General features: G+C 33.2%; 1 protein-coding gene across 1 annotated transcript; it reads left to right on the top strand.

Annotated features, from left to right (window-relative positions):
- Positions 1-2847: 2847 nt before the first annotated feature.
- On the top strand, positions 2848-7717 carry LOC117182957 (glutenin, high molecular weight subunit PW212-like). Its single transcript, XM_033376075.1, has 2 exons — positions 2848-2935; positions 5928-7717. The coding sequence occupies exons 1-2, from the start codon at positions 2848-2850 to the stop codon at positions 7715-7717; spliced, it is 1878 nt and encodes a 625-aa protein (XP_033231966.1).
- The last annotated feature ends 4570 nt before the right edge of the window (positions 7718-12287 follow it).

Here is a 12287-nt window from a genome sequence, read left to right as displayed (position 1 = left end):
GAAAGATTTTCTGACTAAAAACAGCACCACAGTCATGCCTTAGCCTCCATATTCACTGGATTTGGCCCCCAGTGATTTTTTTCTTCTCCCAAAACTGAAGAGACCCATGAAAGGACATCGATTTTCAACGATTGAGGAGATAAAAACTGCATCGCTGAAAGAACTCAAGGCTATACCACAAAATGATTATCAGAAGTGCTTTGATGATTGAAAAAAGCGTTGGCGCAAGTGTATTATAACTGAGAGGGACTACTTTCAAGGGGACAACATAAATATTGAGGAATAAATTAATATTTTTTGAGAAAACCATAGTCACCTTATTTTTTGAATACACCTTGTACGCAATTAAGAAGACAATTCAGAATATGAAGACGCATATAAATACTGCCGTCTAAAAGAGATCTTTTTGATAAAGTTTTTTTCAAGCATTTCAAATGCAAAGAATAAATATCCGAGCGCGAAGTGCGAGGTGACCCATTATCGAGCGCGAAGCGCGAGATTCAACCATCGCGCGTCCTAGGCGCGCTCAAACTTGCGAGCGAAGCGAGCCGGGCGCTTAGCGCGCGATGGGAATGTGTCCGCGAAGCGGGCAGATTTTTTCCGTTGGGTGTGATCTTTTAAGAACTCCATTCCATATTGAAACTCAACCCATTTATATGCACATTAATGTATCGTAGAATACTCAGAGGAAATATTTTCGGTTGGCCAGTCTCATTCAACTCCATTCACTCAGAATTTTGACGAATGTTGAATGGCAGATTTAAAGCATAGCGCACATGTGTCCGATAAAAATGTGACCAACCGATTACATTTTCATTCTTTTAATCTGCAAATGACAGATACACAATTCAAACCGATTCGCTTTCTATCAGTTTTTTTTTCTAGGATTAGAAACAAAAAATGGTGCAATTTTAGTAATCTCATTATAGGATAAATAGCATTTGCAGATTAGAATTTCCAATCAATCTTGTAACTTTAGCACTATTAGGCTGACACTCTAAGTACGGCGTTTTGAAAGTACAGATTATTTCCGCAAATCCTACACTTTTAGAGTAGGTAATAAATGGACCAACTTTTAGCGAGCTGAATATTTTGTTTGTGGTAAATGTACAGAAGTTGGTGGAAATTCCTTTTGCGAACATAATTTGAAATACTAAAATTGGGGAATTGATAAGACCACGTACTTGTAAAGTTTTTAAAGTTGTAAAATGACAAGTAATTAAACAATTTGAAGTCGCACAAAATTAATTTATACAAATAGTAAAATAACAATCAATCACAAAAGTGAGTGTTTCAAATTGATGGTAAAAATTATGAAAAATTTTATTGTGCGCGGGTCTCGTGCGCGTTGCACTTTGTTCGATTTTGGGTCCTTGATCTTCCTTGACGATCAGTAAGTATTTTGACAGAAGTTGCAATTAAAATATACAATATTTTGTTTCGCCTGAAAGACCAATTAAGACATAATTTATGTTTGCATAAAAACATTGATCAATGAAGGTTAGTAAAGTTCATTAAGCGTCTTTACGAACAAAGCTTCAATTTTAGGGTTCGCACCGATCGTAAATGTGTAAAAAATATATTTCTAAAAATGGTATTTCAAAGTACTGTTATTAAAATAACATTCCTCTAATCCACAGTAATTAATTTACAAATGCAAGTATCTCATCAGAAAGGAACATCAGTCTGAGAATACTCATTACGACGCCACCAATGCTTCAGACTGTTTTCTTCATACTAATGATAAATATTCAATTTTACCGATACTTTAATTAATCATATTCTTTAAAAAGATATAACTAATGTCTCTATTCGCCTTCCTGTCAGGCCCAGATTCCAAAATATTGTATATTTTAATAAATATATATTACGAACGATACGCATAAACAATAATGAATTAGGAGAAAGTTCATTATTGTGTTATTGTAACTTTCAATTATTATTTTTACTTTATATACGAAACTAACAATTACTTCTTTAATCCATTAAACACTAAAATAGATAATCAAGGAAAATTTTGTATATCTTGGAAAATTACAATAACTTTCTGTAAATTCAACAATTCTTGTCAAATTACTATTTCCTTCACATAGACATATCATAACCTGCAAATTAATAAATAATTGTAATTTTAAAGAATCTAACTAGAAAGTTACATAATCTAAACGTTAAATTCCAGACTGAAACGGGATAATCGCTATTATGCGCAAAAATACTAATTTCAAACTAGCTAATAACTAACTAAGAAACTTGTTAAAGGTATCTTAGAACTCGACTATATAGTCAAGAAAATTAACGGTATATTTTGCGAACTTCAGATTGCAAAAAATCTCAAATTTTTAGTAAAAATCTGAAAAATGAGAATCTTTTACGTTTGATAATTCTTGAAATTTTAGTACATTTTTTAGTACTAGAGCGCGCAACGACTGGACCTCGCGCTCGAAAAAATTTGCCTTACGCTTTACGCTCGGTTCTTCTAGGTTTTTACATTTTGTGTTCGACATAGATAAAAGGAAGAAACTTATTTGAAAATATTATAAAATTATTAAATCTCTATATATTTTGACAAAATTTGTCGTATAAATTATTTTATAACATGTTTTCGGTTTAATTACATCAGTTTTACATAAAGAAGTGAACTATTTTTTTAAGGTTATATCGACCTTAAGGAACACATTCTCATCAAGACACTCGCGCTTTGCACTCGATATTTGCTTTAGAAATCATGTAAAATTTGCGCTCCACGCTCGTTTCTGTGAATTGTATAATGGAAACAAAAAAATGTTAACGTGTTTACGGCGCGCCATGTTTTTCATGTACAGACGTGTTGCAAATTTTGTTTTTGAAATGGCATTAACTGACACTGGCGTATATGGTCATGGCCAAAGGGTGGGCGAGGTAGAGGAGGACGAGGAAGAGGTGGTGAACGAGGTAGGTGTGGTGACCGAGGTAGGGGTGGCCAACAGGATATCCTGGGAAGAAGTCGAAATTAAAGTAAAAAAAATAACATATTTAAAATAGTATATATTGGAAAAAGTGTAATTTGATAATTAATAAAATACTTTAGTTATCACCACATTGATTTTAAATTATGTTAAAATTAAAAATAGTTTATTAAGTTTCAAACGGACGTTTACATTTGTTTGTGTGTCTATCCTACGTTTTGATAGGAAATTGACCTTTCAGTTGAAAATTCACTTATTTGATTAAAAGCTCGTCTTTTTTAGGATGAAAATTTAATTATGTTGGTAGAAAAATCACTTTTGGGGTTATAAATTCAAGTGTTTTGTCAAAAATTCGTCTTTTGTTTGTGTTTTGTTGAAACTTCATTTTCTTCTGATAGAATGTTCAGCATTACTTCTTTTCAACGCAAAAAAAATAAATTTCTGCAATAAAAGACAAATATCCAACAAAAAAGGAAGAATTTTTAACAAAGTGGTTACATTTTTCACTTTAGATGAATTTTAAACAGAAAAGAATAAAAATTCTGTCCAAAAATATGAAGCTTCCCTGAGCAATAGAATAGTTAAAATGTTGGTGAAAAAAATTACTTTCAATAAAGAAACTGATTTTCAATCAAAGAAATTAATTTTCAACAAAAATTTTGAATTTTAAAAAACATATTCAACAAAATCTTTGTAGGGTATTCAAAATGGAACGATTTTCTTCTTTCAAGTTTTTTTTATACTGTACATTGTTTGCCCTTAGATTATCATTTTCGTTTATGTACTTTTTTTATTTTAAAAATGCTATAACTCTGGCAATTTTCTTTTCCTCGAAAAAAATCATAAAAATAAATTTTTATAAATTTTCGATTACTTATAAGCGGTCGCACATGGAATTTTCAAATTTTGAAAAAAATTTTCTTTAAAATTTTCAAAATGCTCTAACATTTTGCATTTTTTCAAAAATAGCTAGCTAACGAACTTGGCCTTTACTTTATGACACACAGAGAGAATGTTTCATAGGACAATCGAATAGATTGATTTTTTCAAAATTTATTGTGCTCACAGCCTGATATACATATTATGAAAAAAAACCAGTTTAGAATTTTGGCTGATAAGCATTGACCCCTACTACTGAAATCACCCTGAATAGTTTCATGTGCTTACCTTGTCCTAACCATGCTTCACAAATAAAAATTTGCTTTACCACCACGCATTCTCATCAGTTGACCCCCCCCAGTTTTTGTCAAATGTCCACGTTCTGAGACCCCCTGAATCCAAAAAACAGGTTTTCATGAATGTTTCTGTCTGTATGTCTCTCTGTATGTCTGTATGTCCTAAACTAATGGTCAAGTTCGTTAACCAGCTATTTTGGATAAAACTTCAAAAAGTAATATAATTTAACAATAATTTAAACCTTATAATATCTCTAGTGTACGTTAAGCCTTATCTCATCAGTAGCGTTTGGCCACTAAAATTTAAATTGGAATGAAAGCCATGTCGAAGACTTTTAAAATGACCTTGTTAAATCTCGTCTCATGCAATGTCATATAAAGTTTAATTTAATGTGATTGAGTAACTGTTTCTACATATATTATAACTAAGAATTTCAAAATAATGTCGATCAGAAAATAATTCCCCTGTCATTTCCCGATAAAAAAATTCCTGACAAAAGAAATATCCTTCCAGTAAATAAAGTGAAAAGAAATATCACTCGGCAATCAACGCAAGAAAAGCGTAGCATGTAAAACGCGCAAAATACGCGGCGCTCCGGAAAACGTTCACTGACCATTTTCAGTTTTTTAGGGACTGTCGTCTGAATTCTATAAACCCGTATAACCAACTTTGGGATTACTTATTTTCTTAATTCTTTTTTTAAATTACATAAAAGTTCGTTCACCATCAAATAAATTCTGATAGACTTTTCTCTTTATCCAGGCGCCAGTAAAGTTCAAAATGATACAAAATACCCCTATTTTATGAAACTCTTCTATTTGATACATTTCCAATTTCTAGACATTTATTTCAAATGATAGCATAGATACATTGAAATTAATAATATACTTATAGATGATATATACAAATAAGAAGATTTATATACTAAACTATAAGTAAATTCATATAGTTTCTCTAAAAAATTAGTATAGTTTTCCATTATATAAGATCATTATAATTGAAATAAGAAAATTATGGTTACGTATTTATGAATGAAATAATAATTAATTCCGTAAAACTAGCAGGGGAAAACTGTGGAAAATTCCACAATACTAGCCCCAATGAGTTAGGAACATGTACAGAAATAAATCGACGTTGTCCATAAAATTAACCTTGTTTTTTAGTACAATAGAAGGTAATTAAAGACACACTACAATACACTGACATTTTAAAATCTTATTATCTGAATGCGTACAGTGGAAATTTCTAGAACTTATAAAGGATGTATATCTGAGTATAATAAATATTCTCCTTCCATCCGATCTTATTATTCTGCGTACAATATTTCATGACAAATTATGAGATAGCAATAAGTATATATATTGTTCAGCATTCTTCTTAGACTTTATCAGTTGAAAGACCATTCTAGAGTATTCAGTTTTCTCTAATTTGGAAAAATGAAGTTCTTTCTTACCGCCCTGCTTTTTGCCTTTGCTATATTTGTTGGTAAGTATAAGAAAATAAATCATAGAATTAAATTTTTGTCTCATTCTCAAAATCTCATGTCATATTTATAAATTTGTATTTGGATACTAATGGATCAAAGTGGGGAACTCACATAACGACTTTGTGAGGCACTTCACCTGGCTCAGACCAGTGTTTTTGGAACGAACGTGTTATTTAAATAAATAAGACGAGAATTCAAGATCAATTTAGAAAAAAATATATACCCCCTTCCTCGCATCACTCTTCCCCCTCGAGCGAGTCACGCCTACCTCGAAAGTAAAATGGCATATTAGTATAATAATATTAATCTATATGTTACAGAATTAAGTTTATCGGCACCTGCTGACAATCCTCCTAAAGGTGATGTTCCAGCTGAGACTGAAAAGGACGAAAACGATGACCACAAGCAACAAGATGCACACGGTGATACTGGAGGCCATGGACATGGAGACGCTCGTAAACACCATCAACTCCATAAATCTCATAAACACCATAAGCACCATAGTCACCATGATGAACATGGATCAGTCAAAAAGTCTAGACACGATAAAGAAGCAGCAAAACATAAAAAGGTGACGGATCATCACCATGGACAAAAAAATAATAAACACGATGGAAATGCTGGAGATAATAAAAAGCCCGATCCAACTGGATCGCCTACACCAACTGGATTGCCTGGAACTACCGGATTACCTGGACAAAGCGGATTGAATGGAAAAACTGGATTGCCTGGACAAATTGGATTGTCTGGACAAATCGGATTGCCTGTACAAAGCGGATTGTCTTCACAATACGGATTAGGCTCACAAAATCGATTGCCTTCACCATTAGGACAATATGGTATGTCTGCACAGAATCCACAATTCGGTCAACAAGAGCAGCAGCTTTTAAATCGTGTACCGCAAAATTCTTTACCATCAGGACAAACTCAACAATCTGCAACTCCTGCAACAATTGGAACGCCCACATCAGCTGGACAATTGGGAGCACAAAGAGCACAATCTGTGAATCCTGGATTAGCTCAAACTCAACCAGGCGTAAATCCTGGATCAGGTCCGATTCCTACGCAAGCTCATAGTTCTGGACAAGGTGTAGATCTTGCCCAAGCTCAAAGCTTTGGTCCAGGTCTAAAACATCAAGCACTTTTAAATCCTTCACAGGCTGGAATATATGGTCAACTGGGAACACAAGGAGCACAAGCTATGAATCCTGGAGTAACCCAGGCTCAAACAAAAGGCTTAAGTCCTGGACAAGGTCTTAGTCCTATGCAAGGTCAAAGTTCTGGGCCAGGTCAGAATAATCAAGCATTTTCCAATCCTTCACAAGCTGAAATAGCTGAACAAATAGGAGCACAAAGTGGACAAGCAGTGAATCCTGGATTAGCTCAGTCTCAAACAGCAGGTCCTAATCCTGGAAAAGGTTTAAGTCCTACGCAAGCTCATAGTTCTGGACAAGGTCTAAAAGATCAAAAACTTTTAAATGCTTCACAAGCTGGAATAGCTGGTCAATTGGAAACACAAGGAGCACAAGCTATGAATCCTGGAGTAACCCAGACTCAAACAAAAGGCTCAAGTGCTGGACAAGGTCTTAGTCCTATACAAGCTCAAAGTTCTGGGCCAGGTCTGAATACTCAAGCATTTTCAAATTCTTCACAAGCTGGAATAGCAGGACAAATGGGAGCGCAAAGAGCACAAGCTGTAAATCCTGGATTAGCTCAAACTCAAACAGGAGGTCCAAATCCTGAAACTGGTTTAAGTTCTACGCAAGCTCATAGTTCTGGCCAAGGTCTAGATTCTGCGCAAACTCAAACCTTTGGACCAGGCCTAAAAGATCAAAAACTTTTAAATGCTTCACAAGCTGGGATAGCTGGACAGTTGGGAACACAAGGAGCACAAGCTGTGAATCCTGGAGCAGCTCAAACTCAAACACAAGGTTTAAATCATGGACAGGGTCTAAATCCTACACAAGCTCAAAGTTCTGGACTAAATTTAAATGCTGCGCCAGCTCAAAGTTCTGATCCAAGTCTGAATCCTACAAAAGCTCAAAATTCAGGATTAGGTCTGAATCCTACGCAATCTCAAAGGCCAGGAGGAGCCGAAGGAGCTCTGTAATATGTAGACTGAAGGGTCTAGAATCAAGCATTACACTGAAAATGTTCTTCATATTTGCTATATGGACCTTTTGAAAATAATGTGAAATTGTTGAAAATAAAAACATTATTTATTCACAAAGTCTTGTAGGTTATTTGTATATCCACTAATTTGATCATTCTCACTTATTATATATTATTTAGATTATTAAGTATCCATATTTCTAGCCGGGCATGTAGTGTATGCTCATTGATTAACTCGTAGAATCATTTTCGCAAGAAATGTGTTGTTTTCCAAAGGATTTTAGGCGGTACGTATTTCACTGGTTTGATGACAATTTTTTTTTTTAAGTTGGAAAAATTTTAACTTTCAAGGCTGGTCACCCCGCTTATCAAGAACTTATAAAAAATATTTAAAGTTATATCATATCTAAGCTAATATAGATATTTAAGTTTTTATTCTCGTTTTTTTCTCATGATTTTTCTTCAAGTTTGGTATGCACAAGCATGTATGATTTTCTTGACAACTACTCTACTATCAACTATCTTATAATTCGATCTAATCGAAGATAATGCACCATTAACACCAGCATGCATCATCTTAAAATGAATATTTCGGACTACCAGCTTAGGGACAAGATACTATTTCAGTAACAGGATGGGATGTTTTTGGTTATATTTAATGTACGAATTTTGTATTCGTTATCTCACGTACAAGACGTTATGTTTTAGGATAGGATTCATCCTGATGATTATGGTTCGTTTAAACAATATTCTCTTTTTTTTCACTTGAACGGGTTACTCCTAGAATGCTTCATGTTGTACATTTTTCACCTTAAGTGTCCTTGCAGCTTATAGTTCCTTTCCTAATAATGAACGAGAATGATTTGAATGTTTACGTCACTTTTCCTAGAAACAATAAGAGTAGCCCATTACATAAGCAAACCTTTTTAAACGATGAATACCGATCCTAAAAATAAATCACTTGATGAAATCTTTTTGAAAGCTACCGCAGCCTTAGAAAAAGACACGCCTTTATCTTCCGCTAATTGCTTCAGACAACGAGTAACCAGATTTGGTGCTGCCGAGGTTCCATAGATGATGGTATTTAGCTAATCCGCCGTCAGAGGGTCCTTGCTATTGTATCTTTACAGAATTTTTGTATAGCATATATCTTCCCAATGGTTTCCTGCTCATGAAACGATTCGATGGAGGCAAAAGCATAAAACCAATTCGAAAATTACCTCAAATACCCTCAGTTTGGTGGTGATACTCGTATGCTTCAATGTTGCCTGATATGGTAGGTAAATATCTTTCTATTGTTTCTATTGTTGTAAAAGGTTCAACATCTCGTACTCTTTTACGAATTGATGGACCTGTTCTCATACATTTCATCGCGATCTAATTTTCTCTCAGGGACAGAGAATCTTTGTCAAGCAGCGCCATAAGATGAACTCAAACCTGCCTTTCTTTCCGTAAATGTTAACCTTAGAATGAATGGCCCATAAAATGAATGCCTCACGGTGGATATTGAAAAAAAACATTGTGCACAGGCTTCTTGTTTTGGCTGTCAAAATTTCCTAGTGATGAGTTTGTCGATCTTCCAGAAGTTCTCCAGTTGCAAACTGAGAGGATCTCTCTCCAATTGGTACATAGTTTTATGATGCTACTTCTTCAAAGAATTTAACTTTCCTGTGACAATCGAACTCAATTATGTACGCTCTACCCCACTTGGCGGCGCAGCCAGGGGAATTTTACCATTACAGAGAAGATCGAGAAATAATTCAGCTCCAATTAGAGTTTTAACTTTGGTAGGTTTCTCATATTCAGGATCAGCAAGGATAACATTGAAAAGAATTTTTAATTATTCTTTGTGTATAGAAAGGTTGGGAACATCACCTGTAATTTGGCGAAAAAGTAGAATTGTCGATTTTTTTGTAAGTGGAATTTATTGATTTAAAACAAGCGGCTGATCTTTCCGAAGTTTCGGGTACCATATTATTTACAATTTTAATTGAAACATCTAACTTTTTTCTTGAGTATTAAACACATTGTTAAATATTCTTTTATTATGTTTGGTTAATGTTAATGTTTGGTCCAAAAGAATCCTACATGCATGCTTATTAGGGTGACCCTCGTTTTTCAGTTTTCGAATTTTTGTGTTCCCCAGTTTTCTTCGAATGCCAGAAAAAAAATTATTTAAATTTGAGCAAAATAGATTAATGTTTAGGAATATAGCACAAGGACCATGAAGTTTGTATTGATCTTAGGTGAGAAAAAGTCAGCTTTTTCTAAATCTAATATGTATAATTAATGATATATTGCAAATAATTTCGTATTCTAGTGTACTGTTTAGAATTTATCAGAGAGTAAGAATCAATCATAAATTTAAACGGTACATGACTTATTTTTGATATGAATGTATTTTCGAGACGCTATGACTACTTTAATCTATGATAAAAATGACATAATTTTTTTAAATAATTTTACAATTATGTTTATATTATATTATATTTAAAAAATTAAAAATTGTCTAGATACTTCATTTTTTTAAACATTAACAAACATTCTGATAAAAAAATTAGCACATGAAAAACAATCAAATCTGTCGAAAAATTTGTGAGATGCAATTTTTCTCCTGCTTTATCTATGTAAACTAAATACTTGAAAAAGTCACCCATTATTTAATTAATTTCGAAATTATTCTAAAAAAATTCGCAATCGAATGATTTTGTTCTAGGGAGTTAAAACAAAGGCCTATATTTTGGTATTTTAAATTTCTTGCTCGATATCATCTTTTAGAACTGTCGACATGATTCAATAAAATGCTTCCTTTTATAAAGATAACATGCGATAGTATATTGAGTATTAGGAAAGACATTTTCTTATGACCTTTGAATTAGCTTGAGATTTATTTGCTGTTTCAAATTGAGCGAATTCATTTTAGATTGGTTACTGGATTCGGGAATAAGGTTTTCTAGAATGAGTCAACCATTACGTAAACATTTGGTATTGATTTAATGTTGGCATCCCAGTATCTTTTACGGATTTCTACTACTCTTTCCGTGATTCTTTACCTAGTTTTTCAAACAAATTAAATACTTAAAAAATGAGCGGGGTATCCGTAATTAGTCTCTGACGTTTTCAGATTTCCGATTATTTGAGACGCAGAGACCCTTCACATAAGATTGCAAATAGCGTAGCTTTTGAATCTTTCAAATAGATTCATCGTTATGAATTAATTCCATAAATGTGCCTCAAAAGACCAAACAATCTTTAGAATCAACAAAAAATTAAAAAAGGTTAAGTTTAGATAAAGAGAGATGCGTTCGTTGATTAGGCTAAGCATTTCTATGTGATGAAACACGTGAGTTTCCAAGTTCACGAAAAGTCGAGAGTTGCAACTCACGGCGCACAGTGTGAAAAAGTTTTGTTTTTGTTTATAAACCTAATATCTTACGATTGTATGTATAAAAATGCATGACAATTGAAGTGAGAATAGCTCAAGTAATGTGGAATAAGGAAAAATTATTGGGAAGGCCCAAAAATACTTTCCTAGGTCCAAAAATTCAAGCCAAATATGGCCCTTTTTGCGATTTTTCTTATTTTCTGCATTAGTCGAGTATTTTCGGGGTTCATAAGTTTTTCTTTTTGTACAATACATAAATATTAAGTGAACTAATTTTAATCGAAGGTTTTATTATTATGGCAATTTTGTATACAAATCATGAAATCTGAACAAAAAATGTACTGTACGTCAGATTCTTCGGTTGAAAAGCTAGTTTTAATATGTGCTCCAAACACTGTTTAATTTTTTCCATTTATAAAATGTAAACCTCACGAACTATATAAATATGGTATGATTTTCAACACGATATTACTCTGAGAAAAACAATATTCTTCTTGCTACTTTCCTTGATTGATGAGCAAATAGTTCGAAATGCAGAAGTCCTAGTTTCTCTTGAATATTCCAAATTTAAAGAGTATGTCGGAGGTTTGTTAATACTTCGTTCTGGTTTAAAAAAAAGAGAAGTAAAACATTAAGTCATTCTGACTGAAAGTTTCATCATTTGTGATAATATTTCTCATAAAACTGAATTTTACAATACAAAAATGACACCTCAACTCATTTTTATTAAAGATTTTATCATCTAGGCAATAATTTCATATAAAACCCAAAATTTGAAGAAAAATAAAAATGCGTGCCAAATTTACTGGTAGGAAAAACAAGGTATGAGTTCCGCTGCAAATTTTCTCTAGTTTCTTAAATTAGAAATGTTTAAGGCGATTTTCTACATTTAAGTAAATTTTTCGGAAAAACAAAACACTAAGATCGCTGATGACTCGCTTATCAATGTGGCGCAAGATTTTCTGTTTATTGCGCATATGAGCCCATTTGAAGATCTTCAAGGTCATGTGATTTAAACTTTGATTTTTCAAATGGGATGGGGGTGGCGTGACGCTAGCCCCTCCCACGTAATACTTCATATAACACCTACAGTTTTGTGGCACAACATTTTTTATCGGTGGATGAAGACGAACAATTTTATATCCTACCTACCATATAAATTGTTGGTCGACAAAACCTATTC

This window comes from Belonocnema kinseyi, chromosome 2 (assembly GCF_010883055.1).
Source record: "Belonocnema kinseyi isolate 2016_QV_RU_SX_M_011 chromosome 2, B_treatae_v1, whole genome shotgun sequence".
NCBI lineage: Eukaryota > Metazoa > Arthropoda > Insecta > Hymenoptera > Cynipidae > Belonocnema > Belonocnema kinseyi.
Note: the sequence above shows the minus strand (reverse complement) of the source record. Positions and strands in the feature narration are given on the sequence as shown.